Raw genomic sequence first — 26,209 nt, forward strand, 5'->3', positions numbered from 1 at the left:
AGAAGACACTGATACTCAGTCCTTCATTCCTTCATTCATTTGCATCTCTCCAGGTGGCCCAAATGCCAACATAGCAGAAACAAGAATCTCATCCATCACCTGCCAACTCAAGTACTCCATTGGGTGGCAGTCAAAGTGAGTCTCCACAGGTGTATGTAGCACCTAGACCAGCAGCACCAGGCGTCATAAACTTTCGGCTTGGACCTCGGCCGCGAGAGGTCTGCTGGGAGGACTGCCCCCCCTTTTACTAGCACTTGGCAGCTTATGCTCCTGTGTAGGACTTTCTTCCGGAGTCTTGCGGTTCCACCTATTTGCTCATTTTGTCTTTTTTCTTCACCATCTCCAGATGCAAACTCCTTCCGTAGAGATTAAACATGAAGTGGTTTGTAGCTACTCAGGCTCTGAAAGAGACACAACGAGAGTGGCAGGAACAGGGAAGGACAAGGAGACCCACCTGGTGGCAGAAGAGGTGTCGGGAAGAGAAGGGAGGAAATGTGAAAGTGTCTGAGGCGGTTGAGTGATGTGTGCAAAATGCCTACTGTACGCCTGCTGCCAGGGTGTGGTCCCAGGACCAGCAGAGCCGCCGGTGTCTGAGGCGGTTGAGTGATGTGTGCAAAATGCCTACTGCACGCCTGCTGCCAGGGTGTGGTCCCAGGACCAGCAGAGCCGCCGGTGGCAGCTTCTGAGCAGTGCAGGGCCTCGGGCCCACCCCAGCCCTGGGGGTGAACCTGCTTTGAGAAAGATCCGCGGGGGATGGGTGCGCATGGTGAAGCCTGAAAAGATGCCATGGGTGCTCCGTCAGAGGGAGGCAGAACTCGCTCTGTGATCGGGGCTAATGCCTGTCCTCCATTCTTCTCCCCTTTCCTGACAGCTGGTCACAAACTCACAACTGGAGCCTTCATGTCACTCAGCGGCCCACAACTCCTCACAAATGGCCAGAGAGGCCGCTTGATTTGCTCAAGCTTGGGATGGTACTGGGGCATAGATGTGTAATTTATAGAAATAGCCATTTCAGAGGAAAAAAGAATCTCTGTCTCTTCTCTCAACTATTTCCTAAGATCCACGGTAGCTTTGTCCATTGAGTTTTTCTTTTTTTTTCCCCATCCATTGGGTTTTTCTCTTTTTTTCCTGTCAAGAATTGGTTGGGCTCATAAAGAGACACAGCTATCATGGTGGACAGGATGGGTTTTGTCTCAGAAGCTGAGGTCAAGCATCTTAAAGGGGGTACTCAGTTATGGTTATATGTTACTCATTGACGGCCATAATAATTCCATGAAAACCCACATGATTGAGAATTGTGAGAAGAACTAATATGTGCTAGTGCTTCTGTGTCCCAAGCTAGACACATTATATACATTTTTCCAAACCGTCGGAATAATGATGGATGTCAATTCGATTGTCCCCATTTTACAAATGAGGAATCAGAGGCTCAGAGAGGCTGGGCGAACTCGCCAAGGTGGAACAGAGAGTGAGCGGCAGGCCAGCGTCTGAACCAGGCGACCTCCCGGCCCTCTCCCAGTGCCCTTTCTGCTACATCCATCAGCGCTCTGTCATTTAAAAACAAGAATCAGCCTCTGGACACACAACAAGGCAGTGTTATGTCAGTGGTACAGGAAGCACGTGAATGCTAATAAGACCTTTATCCTCTTGGTTAATAGGTTATTAAACAAGGTTAATATTACTGTGATAGAGGGAAAAACCAGCCATCAAAATGCCCCCAGAGGCCATGTGCATACAATTCCCAAAGCCAGTAGAAAAGGGAGAAAGTTGCATGGCATCCAAGAGTTTTGCGACGCTAAACATAAGGCCAGAGTGGTGGGTGTGCAGACTGCCAGAGACTGTGTACACAGAGGGTTTTCAGGCAGAAGGTTGGGCCCCTGTTCACTTGCAGGGTCTTAAACGTGAGAACTTGGGGTCATACTCAAATTCTCTTGTGTGTGGCTCTCCGCTTATCACAGGAGGGTCATAAAGCTGAGCAGCCCACTGGGAACGTAACGAAGAGAAACAGAGGAAAGGATTGAAGAGCTCTGCCATGTAAGGGCTAGCCCCGGGTGGAGGGTGTTAGGCCGTGAGCAGGCCTAGAACTTGAGTCAGAGGCCACGCTTGACCACTCACTCCTTCGGTGACCCTCGCAAGTGCTGCGCTTCTCTGAGCAACAGGTTGCCCTGCGAGGCTGCAGGCGAGAGGTGCTGATGTTTTCATTTCTTTCGTCCCCTTTGTTTGGTGTTAGCAGTGACTGATGAAATTACTTCTCTAAGCCTCAGTTTCTACATCTATAAAATAAGGGTAATGTTACCTACCTCTTTGTGCTCTTTCTTGTGAGTACTAAGGATAAGAAAAGTGATTAGCACTGGATGAGGTGCAGAATACCGGACCCAAAAGAGACAACTGTCAGTATTTTGGCACCATTTTTAAAGATGACAATGACAACACTACTTAGCACTAAATATGAAGAAGAATTTGTAATTTAGGGAACATCAATAGCCACCATGGAAGGTATTACCAACAACTTTTTAAGGTGCAGGAATAAAAGATTTTTGTTGCTGCTGACAGTTCTCCCCATCGAAGTAGCCAAGAGCCTACTATGTCTTTTCTTATGCATCTGTGACGGCATCAATCAGAAGCTAGGCTTTAACCTGCCCCACTAAGGAAGCAATACTCAGAGTTTCTAGGTGAGTGTTTGGGAGTGTGGTCTGTGAACCAGATATCAGAGTAACCAGAGTGCTTGAGAAAATGAAGATTCACAGGTTCTAATGAGTCACTGTCTGAAAGAAAAGCAGAAACCTAAAACTCTAAGAAGCCATCCAGCACATTGAAGTCTGAGAAATACTCATTTAAGTCAGGGTCTCCAAAAAGGTACATATATACATACATAGAAAAGAAAATATGAAAGCCTCCATTTAAAGTTATGGTTGTTTCTCTCATTTTTAAATTCAAATTTTCACATGTTTTATAATGGCTATAGTACAATACGATAAATCTGTTATTTATTTTTAAAAATATGTATGTATACATTGTCTATGTATCTACACACACACAAACACACATGCGTTCAAAACAATTTGGAGATGACCAATCTGGAATATGGAATCCTTGGGAAGTGCATCCCTTAGTCTACCTCTCTGGAATTTGTCTCAGCTAAACTTTTGGCAAGAGAACAGCAAGTCCCTCAGAGGACTGGGGGGCTCCAGCAAGTGCCAGACATCCAGGTTTTCAGTGTAGTTGCTGAAAGGGAGCCACATGCAGAGGTGCCAGGCGTAGGTGGGCCAGTGGAAAGCTGCTGTCCATTTCATTTCAAAGGCTAATGTATGTTCTTGTTCATATAGCGACCCACAGGCCCTCCGCCGAAAGGTGGGCTTTGTGAAATGAGGACCAAAACTGTTCCTAAGGGGATCCTGAGGCCATAGCGGTCCACCACCCAGAGAGCCACCAATCTAGGCTGGAGCAGGTCAGAAGTCTCAGTGTTTTCCAAGAAGATGGTATTACTAGACTATCCTAGTCTGACAAGGTTCATGCAAACGATAGGCAGGATTGAGGGAAGAAAAATCATGTCCAGAACCACACACTTAATAATAATAATAACAGCAGCAACAATGACAACAAAAACTGTTCCGCTTCCAAAGAAACAAATCTATAAATGAAAATGGCATCATGCCATAGGCTACCTGTCTCCACTGTGAGTACAGTTTACATGATCATTACTAGGTAAACACCAAATACCTAGCTTAGTAAAATTACAAATAAGCATATTGGGAGGATGGCGCCTAGAAACTCAAACACGTGTAGTGGGGCCTGGAGGTTGGGCAGGGTTTTGCTGCCGCTGTGAATAGCAGCTCTGTTCTCTTCCAGAGCCGGGAGAGAATAGAAAAGAGTTAACGCTTAAAACGGAACCTGTGGTGCCCAGAACTAAACTCCCCCAGTGACGCGGCCGTGGAACCGAGAACCCTCTGTTCTGAACATCGTCATGATATTCTAGTCAAAACGGCTAAATGTTCAATTACTATTTTATTTCAATATCCCTCTACCCTGTGCGTATATGGATTGCTACCTCCTGATTGAGCTGTGTGAAAAAGAAAAAGAGAAAGATCATAATATATCCGACGAGAAGCTTGAAGACACAGTGACAGGGCCACATTTGGGTACAGAAAATTGAATTGCCGATCTAGCTTCCCAATATCCACAGCCCCCCACCCCCCGGTACCCCCCAAAACAGAAAGAATAAATGCTGAAGAATAAATGCTCCTGATCACAAGTGTTTTTATGTAGTGCAAGCGATAACATGAGCCGGGCCTACCTTTTAATTACATGGTTTGGCCATGCAAATATTCAAGACATTCTTAGGAAGGCAATGGACTTTTATTTAAATGTGTAATATAGAGAATCCACTACATCTGCTGATCGGTGCTCCTTTCTTATTTATTGCCTTCCCTTCTCTCATGCTCCAGCTTGCCCCAGCAATAAAATACCACTTAGCACTTGCTTTTTTAAAAAAAACAAAAACACACACACAAAAAACCCCATCATTTTTCATCATTTTAGGAGTGGAGAAAAGAGGAAATGGAAGATTTCTTCTTTCTTTTTCTCTTTCTCGGAGACTAACGTTCTTCTCTTCTCCCAAATATTTAATCATAATTATATTAAGAAACATTTATAAAAAATTAAGTAATAAAATTAAATAGGTTGGAGAAAAACAGAGAAGCAGACAGCAAGGATTAAGTGCAGCAATATAAAGAATAGATTATATTTAATGAAAATTTCCTCCGTGTTCAACATTTTTATTATACTTAATAGCGCTGGGCTTCATTTTTGTCTCCAGTAATTGTGTGTCCATAATGAATGGCCATTCTTATTCCCCCATTGAGCCCTGACAGAAATTAATAAACCTAATTCTGTAGGTTTAAGTTTAATTTTGTTGAAATATATAAAGTAGTTACATATTCACTTAGCAGCCAACCGAAATGCAGTGGCCCTCAGCGTCTCAGCAACTTTATAAGGAGGAAATTGTTTTCTGGATCCTTCCCCCCACTCCTCGTGCCTCCCCTTTCTGACTTTAGCCGGGAGCCCGGCCGGCGATGCCTCCAGCTCCGGAGGCCGTGCGTGGCCGCGCAGGCGGAACGGTGGCCGGGTGAGCGCTGTGACATGCACAATAATGCGATCTCGCCCTTTTCCAAGAACAGCTGTTAATGATTGCTAAGCACTCTCTGGTTGGTTTACAGTTTGATCAAGAAAGTATGTAATAAAAGAGTGGGGGATGGGCGCTGTGCATGCAGCAGTCCTCCTGCAATAAATAATGTGCTCAGCCTGGTTGCCAGAGCTCAGAGAGCATGGAATCTCCCCTTTGGGCTTTGAGCACCAGAGCGGGGCTTCCAGGAGGAGTGAACCCTGGGGAGCCAGAGGTATTGAAAAGAGCCATGTTGACTGAGGATCACGTCCGACTGGTTGACCCATTTAGTAATTGACTATAAACGTCTTCTCTGAGAAATGTCAGCTACGCCTGGGGATCATCCCTCCCACCTTTCCTCCATCTCTCTCTCAATCCCTTGCTCCATCTGTCCTTTCATTCGTTCGTTCAACAAATGCTTGGCTTTAACAGATATTCTCATTGTAGGGATACAATGGACAGCACAACCCGGCATGAACCCTAACCTCATGGAGTTTAGCATTATGTTTCTTTTTTTTTTTAACGGTAACTCACAAATAAACATCAAAGAATGATTTCAAGTGCTGAATGGGAGAGAAGACACACAACAGAAGGGACAGTGACATGCATGCAGAGATCAATAAATGCTTTCCTGAGGAAATGACAACAGGGATGAGATCAGCAGGACAAGTCTGAGGACCTGAGGATGGATGGGGAGGGAGGGATAGGAGGTGAGGTTTCCCAAGAAGAGGACACACAGGCCACTCTAAGGAATTGGGCTTTATAAAAATAAAAGGGGGGGGCCATCCAAGGGACAGTCAAAAGGCCCTAAGGAAGCAAGAGACTTGCTCAGCGATGCTGTTATGGGAATAAAAAGCACTGGGCAGGAAAAGGCTATAGGAAAGTTTCATCAATCCATGAGCAAAAACCAAGCATTCTCATTTCAGGAGTCTTTTCCCTATACCTTCTCAGACCCCTTCCCTGGAACCCTATCAACCCTCTTGACCAACCTCAATATTGAGAGCTCAAAGAACCATGCTCCTGAATTCCCTTCTGGAGTTAAAGGTCACTGAATTTAATTTATATCTACCAAATGCTTCCTAGTAATGTCTTCAAAGGCATTCTACTAATAGACTGGAAGGACGAAGTAATGAGAACCGTCCTGGACACAGCGTACCATAGTGGTCCCATTTTACAGATTAGCTACTTAGAGGCAGATATCTGGGATTTATATCCTCGTATCTTCTATCTCATTTTCCGATGTAATTTCCCCTGTGAATTGTGAGTTCATATGCAATAATCACATTGGACTACACAGGGGACTCAAAGTGTACCCAGAGCAACCACACTGGGATTCAAGAAATCACAGTTGTCATCCCAGTTCTTGCCTCAAATAATCATGGGGCAAGACCTTTCCTCTCCCTGGGCCTCAGCCTCCAGGCAGTAGGATCTAAGGTTTGGTAAGCTTCAGAGTTTGAGAATGAGGGGCTAGCCCAGTATGAAGGCCCTAGTTACTGCTCCACAGTTCAGATGCTTCCCTCTGACCCTTAGAACCTTCCTGGGCCATGCTCAATACCCACCTAATCACAAGCGTGAGAGACAGAGGCATCTACAAAGAGTCAGGTTTACTAGGCTTCAATTCTAGTTGCTGTGTGACCTTGTGTAAATTTATTAACTTTGCTGGGCCTCAGTTTGTTCATCTACGAAATGTAAGTCAACAAATCTGCATTGTCAGATTGCTGTGGATATTACAGAAAATGTATGAAAACATGTGGCTTAGTTCCTGACTTAAGCAGATACCCAATAAGCATTATATACCACTGTGCCTTTCTTCTTTCCACCTATCCTTTTAAACCTCTCTTCTCTCCTTCCTCTGTCCCTTTACACTGCCTTTCCCTCCTCTAGGGAATAAATGCAGTAGTTCTTGACTTCCATACCTTCCTTTACTGGGGCATCTGTTATTCTAAGACATGAGCTTCATTTCATTGGCCAAATGCAAACGGGAGCTTCAGATTACAGGAATAATTCCAATCCCCGGTGCAGCTGGGAGCTTTCTCAGTCCCTAATACATCTGTGGGTCAGTGTTGATCTGATTCCACTTTGATGACTTCTATAGAAGAAGGATGGGGCATAAGAGAGTTCCCAAATGACATCTGCAAGGAGGCATGTGAAGGAGGAGTACAGGGACCCAGGAACGAGACAGCCTGGTCCCCCAAGACCCACTCACCCCAGGATTGATCTCTGCTCAAGCTTTCTCAAGAACCAGAACCAGAACTAGAATCTGCTTCCCCTGAGGCCCAACAGATTGAGGCTGCTATTTTGCTTCCCAAGGTTATAAGTTCAAGTACACTGAGAGTGTGTGTTGGAGAAACATGCCGTTGATAAGAACAGGAGATTATATTGAGAGCGTTCCAATGGCCCTACCCACCTCATTTCTCTCTGAACCCTGATCTCTCCTCTGGGACCCTGTCACTGCCAAGACACAGGCTCTAGCTAGCATTGCTTTGCCTTTTGAACCGCTGCAATGAAAGACCATCTTCTGATAAGCAGCGCAATTAGTAGCCTGGTTATCAGCAGTTATCAGTCCGCCTCCTTCCCTTCAACACGCACAAAAAAAGAGGAGTCTAAGGTTCCAGAAACCATAAGCAGCCCCTTTTCCTGAGTGGAGGGCAGATTGTGGTAATGAGTGATAGAGTTTGGCGTCTACTCCTGCCAAAGAGAATTCTTTTTTTCTTTTCTGGAAGCTCGTGAAGAAGGCTTAGGAAATGTTTTTGTTTGTTTGCGGGCTTGGGTCGGACAGTGGCCCTTATCTGCCTGGGCAGGGTCAGCCTTGGGTGTTGCTTCTACCTATCTCAGGATGGTAGAAGCCAAGTGAGTTGGTAGTAAGCAGGACAGTGTTCCTAAAACTACCAGTGTGAATTGTGTGAGATCGAAAGTTACAATGAAGATACTTAAGCTAATTATCAAGTGATCCATTCTGTTCATCCATCAGTCCACCCTTCCCTCCTTCCATTTATCCCTCTGCCCACCCATTAGTCCGTCCATCCATCCATACATCCATCCATCCATCCATCCATCCCTCCACCCACCCATCAGTCCATGAATCAATCCAGCCATTCATTCTTCCATCCATCTGTTCTTCGTCCATTAACAGATATCTACTGACCACTCTAACATTTTAAGGTCTCTACTGGCACCTTGGGATTCCACAGTGAACCAGGTAGACACATTTCCTGCCACATCAAGGCCTCAGCTGAGGAGAGCTACATGAAAAATTAAGCAGTCTAAAGAACAGCGTGATAAGCATTAAGGTAGAAGTTCAAGGTGCAGGGAGAGAACATCCAACAGATACAGCTCGAGCTTGGTGTCGCCAGTCACAGCCTGCTGAGGAAACTCCCCCTGGGCAGAAGCCATTCCTCTAAGAGACGCTCTAGCTGGGCAGACTGAGGAAGCAGCAAGAAGTGCAAAGGGCTCTGCCACTTATTCGTACCTACTGCATGCCAGACCCTAGGCAGGGCCTATCGCAGATATTTCTACTCTCCCTTTTCACAGTGACCTGAGAAAATGGAGGCTCTCAGAAACTAAGTTGTCTGCCCAAATGCTTAGAGTTAAATGGCTTTATAAATGACCTGCTTTTCTCTGGTCCCCATGTGCTATTGTCCGACTTCTTCCATGAGTTCCCCTCCCCCACACCTCACTTTGGGATTATGAGGGAGCCTTCAAACCAGAGGCTTTTCACACATTCTACAACCAAGGCAGATTAAGAGTAGGGGCTCCAGATTCAAAGGAACCTTGATTTAAATTCCTCTCTGACATCTACTAGCAGTTGTGACTTTGGGCTATTCACTTAACCTCACGAAGCCTCATGCCCTCATCTGTAAAATGGGGGTAAGAATAGCATCTACCCCAGAGCTTTGTGAGAAATTAAATATGCCAAGTGCTAAGTCCAATATATTAAATGATATGTAATAATATGTAATTATTTTATACAGAAATACACAGAAGTAGTCTCTATGGAAGTAGCCTTGAGCTGGAGGAGGGAGAAGCGTGGGAGGCAGAGGAAAGAGTTCGTGCTTCAGGTGGAGACTGAACTGAGGCCCTTGGTGTGCTCGTCTCCTCTAGCCTGGGGCTCGCATGGGGAGAAGTCCTGGTGCACAGGGTGTCACGGGGCCTCACGATGGATCCCAATCTCTCCATATTGTCCAGCCCTGGCTTCCCCTGGCTAAGACATCTGAGACGCTAGGGCAGCCTCCTGGGGTAGCTCTGGTTCGTAAGCCTCTTCCAGCCCCTTGGGCCCCTCACACCAAAAAAGTGGCACCTGAGAGGACCCCCAACCTTCCAGTCTTGAGGGTCAAAGTCTCTGGGGTATGAAAGCCACCTGTCCTGAAGTTTCTTAGTTCCCCACTCCCCACAGCCCCCCTTTGCAATGTGCTTGGAGCGAGGGAACAGGTGTGGGGGAGGCCACTACAGGGAGACCTGGAGGGGTCCTGAAGGACAGGGCCCTCCGTTCGGGGGCCCTTCAGGGACTTTCCATGAGACTGTCCCCACTCTGGGCCTCTTTTCTCACTATTTTTACCCATGTATATGTGCTTCTCAGAGTCCTGCCAAGACACTTGGTTTTGTAATGTTGTTTAATAACATGAGCCACCTTAATGAAATATTCATACTCCTTTCTCTGTCGGAGCAATCACCCAGGTTCCAAGAAATTACTCTGTCTCTTGTTTTCAAAGACAGCCCCACAGGTGGAGGACCCTCCCTGGGTGAGGCCGGCAGAGAGGCTGTGGGATCACCCTCCACAGAGGGGAGCACTGGGGGGCACCGGTCCAGGCTCCTCCTGGGGATGCTGGGAGCCCTAAATAGAATGGCTAGGAGCAGAATATTTGAGTTGAGGCCCCCAGCACAAGACCCCACTCTGGGGAATGGGGAGGCCTTCCCCTGGAGATCAGCTTCCTGGCTAAGGCGCTGGCTGGGTGAAAGCGGCCCCTGCCGCGCCAGGAGCTGGCTGAGGCTGAGGGAAGAGTGCCACCTGTTGAATGCTCACGATAGCGTGCTCCTTCCCGGGCTCCCGCTCAGGCCCGCACGCCTCAGACAGCATGCCCTGTGCCCACGCAGGCTCAGAGCCGGGAAAGCCCGCGGTGCCCACTGCAGGGACCTTCTGCTCGCCCATCCGTAAGATGAGGCTGTTGTCCCGAGCACCTCCTACTGCTCAGGGAGGGGAGTTGACTTGCTCTCATCCCAAAAGCCAGTCCCGAGCCCCCACCCTGGCTCGGACCCCCACCCGAACACTTCCCACCCTTCCACTCTCTTTGGAAACTGACCTCTCAAGCCTCAGTTTTCCAGTCCAAACAACAATGCTCCTGTGAGCATTAATGAGACCAGGCAGGTAAAGTGCTTAGCAATGGGTAGCTATTATAATCCTTTTTATATGATTATAAACATATTTCCAACCAGGCGGCTGGCTCAGTTAATACACTTACCGCTAAGGAGAACTGACATGTAGCTATGGCACCAGTGGGTGACAGATCTTCAAGAATGAGGGGTAAACGTCTCAATAAAGAGCTAGAAAACACAAGAGATTTTGAGTTGCTTCTTTCCCCTGATCCATCTAAACCTTCACATCCCTTAAGACCCAGCTTGAATCCCGCCACCTGAAGATGCCTTCCCCACCACCTGGCCACCCAGATCTCTCTCCCTAAGAACTCCTGTAGCCTTCGTTGGAGAGGGTTCAGCTTTATTGTCACTCTACAATTGGGGGTATTGCTCCACTCGCATGCTCCCATGCTCACAAACCTTATCTTTCAGCTCGGCTGTGAACCCCAGAGGAACAGCTCAGTGTCCATGGTGGGGGGCCCATGTCACAAACCAGGCAGCTCTGGAGAGGCTGTGATCTGTGGGGTGATTACCTGGCTTCTCCACTGGGCATTGGAACCCCCTCTGCCTTTTATTTCTCTGATTGAAATAAATATGAAAAAGAAAATAAAACTTTCCCATGACCCCTCTATCCACAGATAACAACTTTAACCTTTCAGAATATTACCCCCTAATGTTCTAGCTAAGCACATTTTGTAATAGAGTTGAGATTCTTTTTTAGAGTCAGTTTTATTTCTAGACTTTGTTCAGTTGATGCTACCTTGTTTGCACTTTCCCAAACTATTTAATACTGTTCTTTAATAGCAACCTTAATAGTTACCTAGTGGAACTTAAAGGCACATCAAGGCTTATTCCACAATTCTTCTTTATTTGGATTTTTTTCTAATGTTCTGACACAAACAAATTCTGCCTTGTGAGGATAGACTCCCTGAATTGAGACCACCTGGTCAAAGAGGTTTTAATTACTGTGTTTTTTTTCAGTTGAGAAATAATTGCTATATAACCCTATATTAGTTTCAGATGTATGACACAATGATTTGATCTATTGCAAAATGATCACTACCTTAATATCCATCACTGTACATAGTCACAAAATTTATTTTTTGTGATGAGATCTACTCTTTTAGCAACTTTCAAATATGCAATACAGTATCATCAACCAATGTTAGTTATTTTTATTTATATTTCTTTTAAAGGGAAGAGCCATGTCCCTATGGCAAATGGGCTAAATCACAATCTTGGCAACAGGAAGAGGGGGCATCTTCTCAAGCTGACTCTTACCCTCTCACCTTCCCATTTTTGTTTCTGGACAAACACACACACACCCCTTACATCTCAGCTGTGCTAAAATATTTGTAGTTATCTCAACGTGTGCAGATATTCATGGCAAGGCTTTTGTACATGTTTCCTGACCAGAGAGATACTCTTTCCCTCTCCTGAACTTAGCCACTTCCTCATCTTTTCAAGAGGCAGATAGCACTGTCTTTCTGTGACGTTTTTGCTGAGCTTCCAGGCAAAATGAGCCCCTCACCCCCTCACACACATACATTCCTAGATGTTCCCATTGCAACCTGCCTCCTTAATAATAATAATTATATTGATCATAATAATAATCAAGATGTACTGAGCCCTTATCATGTGCTCAGACAGTATTGTAGGCACTTTTCATGGATTTTCCCAGCATTCTCTGCTTTGTAGCTTAATGATCAGCGAGTATGTACATCTGTTCCCCTGCCCCAGGCCATGAGTGGTCTCAGGGAGGGGGCTGCCCCAACTCCATTTTAGTTAGTCCTCCCAGGAGCTAGCACAATGCCCGGCACAGCAAATATCTCAGAAATGAATATCTGAACCCACCCACTCTGTATGACTCAGCCAATTTACGGCTGCATTAAAAATGACTAGAGAGCTGGGAAAAGATTGGCTGGATGCAAATCTCATGGCACACTTCCCCCGAGGGATCTGCACCCCTGGAGAAACAGAGCAAGGTAAAACCATCCAAGAAGTCTTGAGGATCATCACAGTGCAAACAGCCTTCCCTTCTCTCCAGAGCCCTACTGTCAGAGAAGGTAGGGTTAAAAAGAGAAAACAACAGAGAGAGAGAAAGATGGGGGGGAGAACAAATTAAATCTAAGCCACTGCTTATTTAAAAATTGATAGGAACTAATTAAATTAATAAAATTTGTGTTGAACTTTAAAACAAAAATCAGCTTTTAAAAAATTCCCTTCTTTCATCAAATCCCAAAACAATGAAATTCATTTTTTAATTAAATTGGATGGTGATCATTCCACTCCTTTGGCACTCAAAATATTAGTTCTAATAGAGATTTTTCTCTGGCTTCAAGTACATAAGTAGTGTTTGCCTATTTAAAACAGAAATAATATCTCTCCCTTGTTGGTGTGTCTCTGTTGATTGGAGCATCACTGAAAGGTGGAGGGGTCAATTCCCAGTCAGGGTACAAATCTAGGTTTCGAGTTTAAGCTCCAGTTGGGGTGCATGCAGGAAGCAATCAATGGATCTCTCTCTCTCTCCAAATATTAATTAAAAAACAAAAAAACAAACAAAGGCAACATCCTAATATATAATATAAATAGTTTCTTTACCTTTAATTAAGCCATTAACATGCTTCACTTCATTATCTGTCTGTCTGTCCAGTGGTGTGCTAGTTAATGTTCAGGAACCAGCCTTGGTGGGGGAAGGGGTATGTGCCAACTTGTGGCTTCTGCCAATTTCTGTGGTGTAAATATTCCCATTATGGCTCATTGTTTCAAACTACTAAGATGACTAAGGACAATGAACATGGAGTTAGGAAGAAATGTGCACAATCTACTTTCATGAGCTGGTATGAGGTGGCTCTGGTCCACCACTGAGTCCCCCTTTATAAGTCTGATTATGCCAGTATTGTCCAACTAGGATATTACCAATGAGATGGCAACAACATGACCTTTTGGCTTTATATGGAGTCAATCTGTTCACTTTCCCTTTAAGTTTTTCTTTTTGTCCCCCAAATCATATGAATGCTTACAATTGTTACAGTTCAAAGGAAATGTTGAGTTCATTCTTCTCCATTCCACTAACCTTTCCATGCATAATTACTAAATAATCCAAAATAAAATACACACAAGTTGGCTTAATTCCATGAAAAGATGTTGCAATGTCAAAGAATATTCTTTTGTTGCCCTAGACAGTTTAGCTCAGTGGTTAGAGAGTTGGCCTGCGGACAGGAGGGTCTGGGGTTCGATTTCGGCCAAAGGCACGTACCTCGGTTGCAGACTAGATCCCTAGCCCTGGCTGAGCGTGGGAGGCAACCAACTGATGTGTCTCTCCCACATTGATATTTCTCTCTCTCTCTCTCACCCCCTTTTGCTCTCTCTGAAAAAGGTGAGGATTAAAAAATAATAATAAATTTTAAAAAAGAGTCTTTTGTAAATTTTATGTCTCGTTTCTAGACAGAATCCCCAGAAGTCCTGCCCAATCATAGAAGATCTTAGCTATGCCAGGTCAGGGAATGGGAAAGAAAGGATGTATATAGGCAATTTAGAGAGGTGACGATACTTACTAATTCCAGATTGTTTATTATAACTGTAACTGTACTATATACTAGGGGTATATGTTATTTCATTTCATCCTCAAAATGCTCTTTGTTGGCTATTATTACCTTTTACTTTTTAATGGACAGAATGAGGTGAAATTTTACTATGTGTCTCTGGCCATACAACTAGTGAGTGGTGGAGTAGTATTCAAACCCATTATCTTTGACTGCCAAGCACATAATTGTTCCATGATTCCACCCAGCCCTTTAAAGTAATCTAAAAAATATTTCATCCAAGTTGATGAGTCTTCCCTTAGAAAGTGCATCTTCAGGGCTCCTCTCTTCTCATCTTGTAACCTACTTCTCTCCCTTGCCTTCTCTCCAACACCTAGCAGGACAAAAAGCAGGTGCACTGTCTCCCTTCATTTACCTCATCCAAAGACATTTCAGCCTCAGTGTAAGAATTAGGAAATCTCTCCAAAACCCTGTCATGGAGGAGAAAAACCAAAGGCCTTACCATGGCCTATGTGGCAGATTTTATTTTCTAAGGTGACCACAAGAGCATCTCCTGTCTCACATGCTCTTCTAGAATCTTGCTACTCCCCATAGAGGTGGAGTCTATGTCTCCTCCTCTTGAACCTAGGTGGCACTTTGTGACTGCCTGGATCAATAGAAAATGGTGAAAGTGACACTATGTGACTTTTGAGGTGTGGTCATGAAAATGCCATGCACCACTATCTTGTTCTCTTGGAACCCAGCCTCCTCTAGGAGAAAGTCCAAGCTACCCAAGGAGAGGAATGCAGCATTGGCTGAGTTTCCAGCCAACATCCAGCACCAGCTTATCAGCCATGTATAAGAATCATCTTGAAATTCTCCAGCCTTCAGTCCAGCTGCTCCAGCTGATGCAACATGGATCAGTGATGAACCATCCTGGCTGAGCCCTGCCCAAACTGCAGATTTGCAGGCAATTAAATATTGTTTTAAGTCCCAAGTTTGGGGTGATTTGTTACACAGCAGTAGGTAAAAGAAACAGCCCACAAGGTCCTATATGAACTGGCTTCCCGTTAACTCTGAAATCTCTCTCCAGCCACTCTGTGTGCCTTGTACACTCTGTACTCTGTGCTTTAACAAACATGGAAAGCATGTGACCACAATCCCTAATTTCTTTCAATGATGTTTCATAATTTCGTGAGCAAAAGTCTTGCACATATTTTATTAGACGTTTTCCCTAAGTATTTAATGTGTGTGATGCTATTGCTAATGAATCCTATTATCCTAATTTCATTTTCTAATTATTTGTTGTGGGGATGTAGAAATACAACTGATTTTTGCATATTGACTTCATATTTAGCAACCTTGCTAAATTCATTTATTAGTTCTTACAGTTTATTTATAGAGCCTTTTAGAGTTCTACTTTCCAATAATGATGTCTGTTAATGATAGTTGTTTTTCTTCCTTTCTTATGCTTAAATTTTAAAATTTCTTTTCCTTCCCTTATTGAACTGGAGGGGGCATGCAATGTGACACTAAAAAGAAGTGATGACAGTAGGAATTCTTACTTGGTTCCCAGTCTCAAGGGGAAGCTTTAAATACTTCACTACTAATTATGATATTCAGTATAGTTTTGTTTTTGTGTTTTTGATTTTTTGTTTTATAAATATCTGTTATCAGAATAAGGAAGGCTCCTCCTCAGGTCAATTCAACAAGTGTATGCTGATCACCCACTGTGTCCTAGACACTATCACAGGAAAGAGGAAAATATAAAAGTGAATGAGACACTATCCCTTCTCTGAGAACTCCACCAGGTAGGATGTAAAATAGGTAAATACAGCACAGCATGGCAGGGTAGAATCGGAAAACAACGCACTCTGTCCAGGGGAGCTAGTGAAGGCTCTCAAAGCACAGAGCATTTTAGAAGGGGCTCAACTGATGAGATAAATTATGTTCTAACTAAAAAGAATGACATATATGAGTTACTCTCTTAAAAACACTCTTCTGGGCTTACATCTATACACGTGGCCTTCATTTTATAGAGTCAAAAGATTAACCTAAATTTCTGTACGTGCACATCACATTTGGATAAACCTAATATTCTCAAGTATTCTTAAAGGAAGTTGTAATTGAAAGAAAATAGAAACCCATGGGAAATATTTTTAGTGGCAATTCCTGAGTTCTATGTACTCAGGTTTTCTAAGAATGTTATATGAGCCAAAATGCTAAGGAATTAACTATGCTTTATATCCCACAAACCCATTGTTAGCTCTCTTTCCATTTTTTTTATTGGTTGTATTTGCAAGTAATACCACAGGCAAAGAAGAAAAGTTGACTTAGAGCAAGTAACACAGTATGTGGCTTAGAAGTATTTACTTTAGGTAATCATGATACACACTAAGTGTTAAATAAATTCTTGTTGATTTGGTTTGGCCTGGCTACATTTGTAGCCTACCAAAGAATATAGTCTGGTCAAAATTCTATTACCTTGGGACAAAGGCTGTTGAAAGGCATACAAATCAAAGACCAAATACAATGGAGTCTTCCAGTTATAAAGTTTAAAGTCTTGTCTTTTTAAAAAGAAAACAAGGAGTATTTGAGAGTAAACATAGGTAACATTTCAGAGTTTGTTTCATAAGAGGAGTCATGAAGCTAATATAATACCTAGTGGGGCTATTTTACTGGGAGTGTCTAAAATAGCTTGAGCTTTGCAAGGAGACTGAATAGTTATGTACATGTCGGCCAGTGATTTACCTTCTCCAGGAGAATAGCAAGGTAAATACTCATCAAGTTCATGTCCAAACATCTACATTTGTTCTGAAAACGGAGAATAAAAGAAAGGTGGGCTCAGAGCTAGAATCCTAGGAAGTGAGGTCTTTGGCTTGAGGATGTCTGCAGGTACAGGTGGTGCCCCATCTACATCCCATGTATCTTTGCAGCACCAACCAGCCAGACTTCCCAGGCCAATGTCTGCCTCTCTTTGCTTGAGGGCTTTCCCTGTAAATTGGAGTCCATTCTCTCCCAAGTACTAAAGAGTTAATGCCCCCAGTCAAGGCCTTGAACAAAGACTGCTGGAAGTTCCTGCCTCTCCCTCAGGGCAACTCTAAGCAGAGTTCCACATTAGTTCTCAGATTTCCCCTGGAGGGGTAAACTCTGTACCCTCCGAGGTAATTGGATGTCTTATTTTCCCATCCTTCTACCAGCGTTTCCTAGAATCACTTCCAGGATAAACTATTTCATTTGGAGCCTGGTCTCAGGGTCTGCTTCTTGGGGAACCTGAACTAACAGCGGTTCTATTTGACTTAAACCAAAGACATCAGTATGAATCCCCCACTTTTTTGTAAGAAGATGGTGACCATGTCCTACAAAAAGAAACCACACACTGTCTAAAGGAGTTCATGCATTCTGTAGGACGGTCATAGAGGACTTGCAGCAATTATCTGGACAAGTCAAGTCAAAGCCACTGTCAACTAAAATCGTAGCTCACTGGAGCACAAGCCTCGTTTTTTGCTTGACTTAATTGCCTAATTGCCTCAGTTCTCATCTTAGCGTGCATAGACCTGGAGAAGAACAATTAATGAGCTAACGTGAGGGGAACCCATCTCTGTGGCTTCTGGCCAACAAGGAGATGTATCAATGTCAAAGACAGGTATCTGGGGAGACTATCTCAGGGGGAGAATTTTCTCTTTCAATTATAACCACCTAAAACCCATGATAAAAATTGCTTTGTATGAAATCAAGCCATGGAAATTAAACTTTGGGGGAAATAGTTAAATTTTAGCCTTGGAGCCCTCTGTCTGCTACATTGGAGAATTTCCAGAGCATGTCAGATATAGCTACAGGATCCCATAAGAGTCTTGCTTTTGATGTTTCAGTAAATTCAGTGAACATTTCTCTGTGTGTGAGCAAGCAGCATGGTTTTTAGAAGAGAACTGTATTTAAATTCCATGTTCATTCCTGTTACAGAGAAATTGTAATAAATGAGAATCTAGTCTTAAGCTTTTCAAGTTCAAATGAGAATATTATGCATAAAAGTTCCCAAATAATTAGTGAGTACAAGTGTCAGAACAATCTCTTAATCTAGGTACAGAGTGGTTGCTCCTAACGATGAGATTCAACTATATTACATGAGGCATAAAAGATCAACAAACACTACTAAAATAGAAAGCCACCGCTCGGTTTGGTTCTTGTTTAAATTAATTGCTAGATCTATTTGACAAGTTAAAGACTGAATTTAACTTCTTTATTTTCTTTACTTTTAAGCTTATCTCACTGGAGTTAACAGAAAAAATAAATAACCCCTTTCCCCATTAGACACCATTATTCTATTTAAATATGACTAAGATCAATCAATGTAATATCGATGAGTGTGGTTTAACTCTAATGACTCCAATATTATTTCTAGTATATTGTTAATTTAAAAACATGGGCAAAAATAATTTCCCTCATAAGGAGAACCTGGTTAGCACCAGGGATTTCTGTTCCGTTGTTTTGCTTTTTAAGCATGACCCAGAACAATGACTTAGTACCTTCTCCCTATACACGAAATGCTTTGGCTCAAACAAATGCATGTGGCTCAAAATCTCCAGCTAAGGGTTTAGCCTGTGGATGACCAGGGAGATGTTATCCCAGAGGGAGGTCAGGTTCAGGAAATGTTCAAACTGGACAATCCTCATTGAGTTTTTTAATCACTTCATGTCCTTTCTTGCCTTGAGGTTTTGTGTCTGCTCGTCTCTTGGCCTATTATTCTGCCTAGCCCACTATTCCCACTACCTACCCACAAACACTAGTTTTCATCCTACTAAAGCTCATATTTCAGGTCTTTGCCTAAATTCAGTTTTCTAGAGGGAGAGAATGCTTGTGTTGCCTTTTGCACTGTTGCTGTCTAAATCTTCACCCCACCTCTACTCCTTGGTTCAGTGTCTGCGTCTGTAAGTTCACAACTTAGCTTCCCCTTCCTGCCCAGATGCACTTTGAAGGCCCACCTCTCCAATTGGTGGTCTTACCTCTCCATTGGGCCTTGGAAGGTTCTCTGCTAAGCTACCCAAGGCCAACTTCAAAGTCCACAGCCTGCTACTTGGGGACCCCAATTTTCTAAGGTAAGGAAGAATCTCTCCCCTGCCACAGCTTTCCTAGGTTTGCTCTGGGCCTTAGGATAAGTTTATACCTGCTGGGACTTCTCAACACCATCATGACCCTTCCTTCAGGTTTGGCTGACCTTCAAGGCATCCCAGTTTAATCTCAGCTTCAACAATGCCTCAGAAAAAAAGCGAACCACAAATCAAAATGAGTCTTCTCTAGATGAGTCAGATGAGGGAAGAGTGGAAACCCCATGGATAGAAAACCAGTCTAACTTGTTTTGTGGTTAGTGGTTCTGCACATGTTTGATCCTGGAAAGAGAAACAGCGTCTCACTGGAGTGGAGGAGATCCTGCCCTCTTGCCTGAGAGATAGGACCACTTCACAGAGGCTGAGAGGAGCTAAATTTCAACAGTCCAGGGACAGTCCAGCCAGAAGACAGAAGGCCAGAATGATGGTCAAGTTGAAATCAGGCAGAGATAGACAACCTTCGAGGCTGGGCATTTCATCCAGGAAAAATGTCTATAAATCAATTCATTAAAAGGTGGGTCAGAAGATCAAACACATTTGGGGGAAATTAAGTTTTCCAACCATAGAATTTTTAAGACTTTTAAATATCTATTGGCCATTCAGAATCTCCAATGATGAATTAGAGCAGGGGTCACCAATTTTTTTCTGGAAAGGGCTAGACAGTAAATATTTTAGGCTTGATATGTCAAATGGTCTCTATGGCAACAACTCAACTCTGCTTTGTAGCCACGGAACAGCTGCAAATACATAGTGAACGATAAATAGCGAATGGTGTTGAGGGGTCCCAATAAAACTTTATTTACAAAAACAAGCAGAGGGCAGGATCTGGCCTTTAGGCCATAGTTTGCCCACCTCTGGGATAGTATTAACAAAATTTATTGGCCCACACAACCCTTCATGTATTTGTTCATGTGTTGGTTATTTTTATGGGACAAAACTAAGAGTCTTAGAGGCAGGACACATTCTGATTCACTGTGGTTTCCCTGATGTCTGTAAGGGAATCTGGAACATGGAAAACTCTCAACCAGAACTTGTTGGATGGGAAATATTCGACTAAATGGTCAAACAGCACAATCCTTCCAGAAGGAAGAGGCTCCCCAGGCTCCCCAGAGGATCACCGGCGATGACAACTGAACTACTTAAAGTGGTATTTCAGAGTAACACGAAGCAACTGTGCTTTGAAAGCAAAGCAAAGCTAGAGGAGCAGTGCAGAGGGCTCGGGATAAAGAGGGAGAGGAGGGAACACACAAGGGAAATGAATTGTAAGGAGGCAAAAGGGAAGACAAAGAGAAGGGTCTAAAGATGTGCTGCCACCCGTGAGAAAGCGGCTTTCTGTGCCCCTGGCTGTGCACAAGAGCCTCAGTGTCCTGAAAGGGAAAGCCCTTCGTGAGGTGCTGAGAAACCCTCTTTGGCATTAATTAGCAAGATCACTAGGCTGTCCTAATTGCAGGGGGAAAGATAAATCATCAAGAGATATTTCCTAACAGAAATGCAGGTCATTGCAAAATATGATTTCAAGTCACATTTACATATAAGAAGGATGGAGTGGATGTTGTCCCACCTGGCAGCCCCCCACCCCCGCGCCCCCCTGTGCTTGCTGTGGTGCACGGGAATCAGCACAGGCTCCAGGCAAGCCAGGGCCTTTGGAATATTTGCAGAGCATCCTCCCAGCGGGGCCTGGTGGATGCAGAGATGTGAGAACTGAAGGAAACCTTTGCAGGTGAAATCCCAGGGCTGAAACCCCCCATTCCCACCTGATGAACTGCCACTTGTGCTACTAGATGCCTGAATCCCTCGCTTACCTGGGGTCTCCATGAGACCAGTGACCTTACCTCGGGTTCTGCCGCACCACCCCCATTATGTTCTCAACACCCAGCCCATACAAGGACACTTAGTAGGTACATATGAGAAGCATTAATCAATCCTCGGGGACTCCCTCTGCTAAAGGGTGGTCTCTTTTGAGAAGCTTCCCCACGTGTTGGAACCCTACATGAAGGCTCTCTCCTCCGGGACACTGCAGCATCCCATGCTCCCTTGTGTGGTGGCCCTTAGAGAAGTAGGCTAACACTGAAAAAGGGTCAGGCCCTCGCCCACCCCAATGAGACACAGAGCTACTAGAGACAGGACCCTGCTTCATTAATTTCCATATCCTATATTTAGCACCTACCTGGGTATGTAGTACATTCTCTGGACAACTGCTTCTTGAATGGATATTGATAACACTACCATGGCCCAGAAAGGCAATGGACGCTATTATAGATCTGGGCAAACTCTGGGGTGGCTGTCAATGGGAGTTGAGCCATAATCTGGAAAGATTGAACAAGAAAAGGAAAGATGGCCAACACACACACACACACACACACACTGAAGTTGAACAAATAAACAAAGGGGTGGAAAATGATGAGAACCAGGCCTCTTACTGTTGGAGTGGAAAGGAGGTTATAGATAAGCAAAGGGGAAGGCTGGAATGATCCATGTGGTGATGGAGCCATGTGGTGATTAGAGTTACAGACAACTGTATGGACTTATATTTAGCTTAATATAGATTCAGGTAGATACATAGATAGATGCTAGATATGGATAGATTAGTTAGAGATAGAGATAGATATGTGTGTATGGGTGGGTAAGTTAATACCCACAGATACATTTCCTAGTTCTGGGTGCCACACCCAGGGACCCATCACTGTAATGGGACCACAAGCTATGAGAAATTAGATTTTTAAAAATCCACCAACACCCAAGGCCATTTGTTGTGCAGATCCTGATGGAGGTCCAACATGGTGGCAAAGATTTTCCTTCTCCAGTCTTGCTATTTGTTGTTCTGAAGCTAATATCATTTTTAACGGTTTTTACCTTTCCTTTTCTTTCCTTTCCTTGTCTTTCTGTTTTGCAGGCTGAAGGAGATAGGCCTGCCTTCTGAGTCAGCAGCCCAATAATTAGTTTGGTTGCAACTGCAGGTAGAAAACCTGGAGACACTCTTTTCCCTCACAGGCAGAAAGGTGCATGTGCAATTAGCTAACTGCAGGCCGGTCCTCATCTGGTGTTTGCTGGAAACACACTTCGACACACACCTGCATGTCCAAAACGCCATCTCTGACCTGGGGTGGGGGGGAGAGACTAGGAATGACATGCTCGAAAGAGGTGAGGCGTTTGAGCAGGGAAACGTCCCCTTTCCACAGGGGCTCCGCGGAGGCCGCCCCTCCCAGGAGCAGAAGGCCACGTGGGAAGGTGGAAGGCTCCCTGTTCCCAGTATCCCCTTAGAATGGCTGTCATTGTTTAAGTTAGAATATTGCCGGTTAATTGTTGGCCCTGAAAGAAAAATGATGGGCAGGGGACCGGTTCTGCACGGATTTAGTGTATTTGAATAATTTAGACCCCCGCCGTTCATCTGACAGGACTGTTTTTCTCTCGCAGTAGCCTGCTGGTACAGGAATTAAAACTGTCGGGAGTAGCAGGGGCTGTGCTAGAGCTTCGTAATGAGGTTTATCAGTCAATAAATGATTTTATACAGCAAATTGAACTGTAAATTTCAAATGGGTGGTAAATATTTAGAGAATAAAGATATCTGGTTAATGAGGAGGGCTGGATTTTTTTTTTTTTTAAAGGAGAGAGAAGGGAAAAAGGAAATGTCAACCTTTTAAATCTTGAATGGGATTGGGGTTGGATGATAATTTGCTCCCTTACATGTCTCTCTCTTTCTGTAAATAACAGAGGATGACTTCATTGCGTATTTAAGGATGCAATGGAAAACCCTCCCATCTTTGACTTGTGCTTACGGCCCGAACCAGGTAACTCTTCCCTCACAGCATCCTTAGGAATGCATGAGGAAAAAATTATGTAAATTGCTCATACAGTATCTGGCACAAAGCTCATCCTTTCTGCCATGATTTACTTTTAAATGCAGATACCCCCCCCTTCTGTGCTGTGCAATATGGTAGCCTCTCACTACATGTGGCTGTTCAAACGTAAACTGGCATTAATTGGATTGAATTAACAAAAAACTCAGTTTCCCAGTTGCATCTGCCACATTTCAGGTGCTCATGAGCTACGTGTGGCTAGTGGCTGTGGTTCTGGGCAGCGCAGACGTGGGCATTCCCATCATCACGGGGAGTTCTGCTGGACAGCACCCTTCCTGAAGTCGTCTGACAAGCTCATGTTTCCCGAGCTGGGGCAGCCATAGATCAGGTGGAACCTGGGATGGTTTAACTGGCGCAGGTTTTTTATTTTATTATCATTGTTATGTATCTGGGTGTATGTGCAAAAGGAACATCAGAAAGGAGCCCTATATGGTTTCACACGTATCGGTGCTCAAGAAAAGGCAGTTAAAGTAAAGTTTAAAAAAGCCAAGTGAGTCAGTTTAAGAAAATATTAAATACATCAATATTGGTTATAACTTTTTGGCAAGAATGTTGAAGGTATATACAAAAGAATAACTGATGTTCGAAAAATATTGAGCCAATCGACCCCATGGATCGGGAAACTTAAGAAGAGGTGAAAGAAGAAAGAAAAATAGCAGAGCTGAGAGGCAGAGAGATAAAAATGTGGGAGATGTGCCACTGCCAGGAGGCCCTTGCTCTGCATTTACCCCACAGCCCCTTTTCTGGAAACACTTCTATTTCCCACCTCTGAGAGGCTGAGTCTCTGCTGTCTACCCAGCTCCTTTGGAGCTTAGTCACAGGACTTGGGAGATCCCAGGCTCCCTCTTCCTCATGCTGGTCTAAACATGCACACCTCGGTGCACCCCCTTCCCTAAGCTCCCAGGAAACAGGCTTCAAGGCCGTGTGCAAGTGTAAATTCTTTCAACAGCAAGTAAAAGAAAATCCCGTCTCAAACTTGCTTAACAATAAGGATGTCCATTGGGCGACATGATTGGGAGTGCAGAGGTTCCTTGAACATCCTGTTCTGACTCTCTCCTCCCTCTGTCCCCTCCCTGTGTTGGCCTCACCCCAGGCTGATAGCAGTTCTTGGCCTCTCTCTGCAAACTACAGTGTCCAGAAGAAGAGAGGGAGTCACTTTAAAATAGCTCTGTTTAGCACAAATAGAATGCAAGCCATATATCTAATTTCAAATAGATTAATACTTATATTTTAAAAAGTAAAAAGAAATCGGTAAAATTAAATTTACCAAAATATATTGTATTTAACCCAGTATATGCAGAATACCAGAACTTCAACATGAAATCAATAGTTGAAAAAAAAAATATTGTCCTGGCCTAGTAGCTCAGTTGGTTAGAGCATGGCCCCAATACACCAAGGTTGTGGGTTTGATCCCTGGTCAGGCATATACAAAAATCAACCAATAAATGCATAAATAAGTGGAACAACAAATTGATGTTTCTCTCCCTTCCTCTCTTTAAGTAAATAAAAAATCAATAAATCAAATAGGAGAAAGAGAGTGTTGCAACCAAAAATAAAGTTATACTGTATTTTTTTAAAGAGTAAAAAAAATATATCAATAAGAGATTTTACATAGTTTTTCATGCTAAGCCTTTGAGATTTTATGTCTCTTTGGACTCACCATGTGTCAAGTGCTCAGTAGCCACATGTGGTTACCAGCTAATCTTATTATACAGAGCCATTCCAGAGAGTTCTCCCAGAAGAGCGAGGGAGCAGCTAGAAAACTGTGTCTTGTATCCTATTGCCCCAGTGGCGTCCTATGCCCCTAATGAAACAATCACTGGCAGGGGAGGCAATTTCTTTGGGACTAACCCAGCTCACCTTGGACGTTGTGAGTGGAGTCATTTCCCCCAAGGCACACGAACGACTTACAGACGCTGAGAAACATAGAACATAAATTGAAAGCCTAATACAACGAGTTTTCTGTTGGGGAGGGGTAGACTGAGCACTGAGTAACCCACAGACAGTGTCCACAGTGACGGGCGCCCCGTTGGGGGCCTTCCCTGCGCCTGGCTTGGGGGCCCATTCTATCCCTGATTTAGACTAGACGCCTTTCCTCTGAAAGGAGGGCCTCTGAGCTTGGGGTGGGGCAGGTTTTCCCTTCTGTGGATCCAAGAAAGCTGACGACGATGTAACAGACCGTGCCAGCCAGCTCCACAGAGATTGATTTAGGAGACATGTGCCTCATGGGGCTGATTGGGCCTTTTTGGGTAGAAAACTGCTTTGTCAAATAAACTCTATCTGCTGTTTAAGCAACCTTTGTGCCCTCAGTGTTGGAAGGAAGAAGCGTGGAAATGCAGGTGCTTCCTTTAGGGGGTGAGAGAGGCCAAAATGTGTCAAGATGCTGAGCGTGAGGTCGTAACAATGACGGTTACCAACTAATTAAACACACACCGAGTGGTCTGTGTGCATCACCTCATTTAATTTTCCAAAGAAAGTGTGAGTTAAACATGCAAATGGGTTTGTGTTCTTTATTAGATAAATATAAGCCCCTAAATTTCATTTTCTCACTTTCATCTCTATGAGACAGGCAGATATTTGGGGAGTCACCGCAGCAAGTCGCAGAATACGGGACTGTTCTCAAAGCATCGCTGTGGCCAGGACTTGTTGCTCATCAAATAGGAGTTAGGTGCAGCCTCTCTGAGCCTGGGCCCAGGGCAACACTGAGTTTAAGTTAGGATCATGAGTCCCAAAGTATACGATTCCTAGGGTGGCGATTGTCCCTCTGTGGCCCCTGTGTCTAGCCTCGTCAAGGGAAGGGCAGGCACAGAGAAAACACGAGTTGAATGGAATTGAAGCTCAGGGCCTCATGCCAGCTATTTTGAGAGCATGAACTCTGTTTTCAGCAGATATGGCCTCTGTTAGTGATCTGTCACTTCCTGATGATGTGACCTAGGACAAATGACACAGTATCTCTCGGCCTCAGTGTTCTCATCTGTAAAATGGGTCTAATGGCCACCTCACGGTGTTAGGGTTTGGAGTAAATGAGGTGATGTGGGTCAGATAGTTAGCACTGAGTTCTCCTATGTAGCGGGAGCCCAATACATGTCAGCGATCACCGATCATAATCTTCACCGTTATCGCCACCAGAAGAGTGAAAATGAAGCCATGTCCATTGTTCTGCATACAAGTTACGCTACTCGTAATGCCTTCTGATAACAGTCTTATTAATCT

The 26,209-nt window shown here is 44.1% G+C and overlaps 1 protein-coding gene across 1 annotated transcript in view; it reads right to left on the reverse strand.

Moving 5' to 3' along the window:
- LOC308547363 (uncharacterized protein) overlaps nucleotides 1-26,209 on the reverse strand; it is a 645,955-nt gene that overhangs the window by 343,988 nt on the left and 275,758 nt on the right. Inside the window, exon 5 of the mRNA XM_081117608.1 lies at nucleotides 10,618-10,699. Within this exon, the coding sequence (XP_080973734.1) occupies nucleotides 10,618-10,699 (82 nt within the window). The remainder of the gene's footprint in view (nucleotides 1-10,617; nucleotides 10,700-26,209) is intronic.

The sequence above is a fragment of the Miniopterus schreibersii genome (genome assembly GCF_964146895.1).
Source record: "Miniopterus schreibersii genome assembly, chromosome: 18".
NCBI classification, from domain to species: domain Eukaryota; kingdom Metazoa; phylum Chordata; class Mammalia; order Chiroptera; family Miniopteridae; genus Miniopterus; species Miniopterus schreibersii.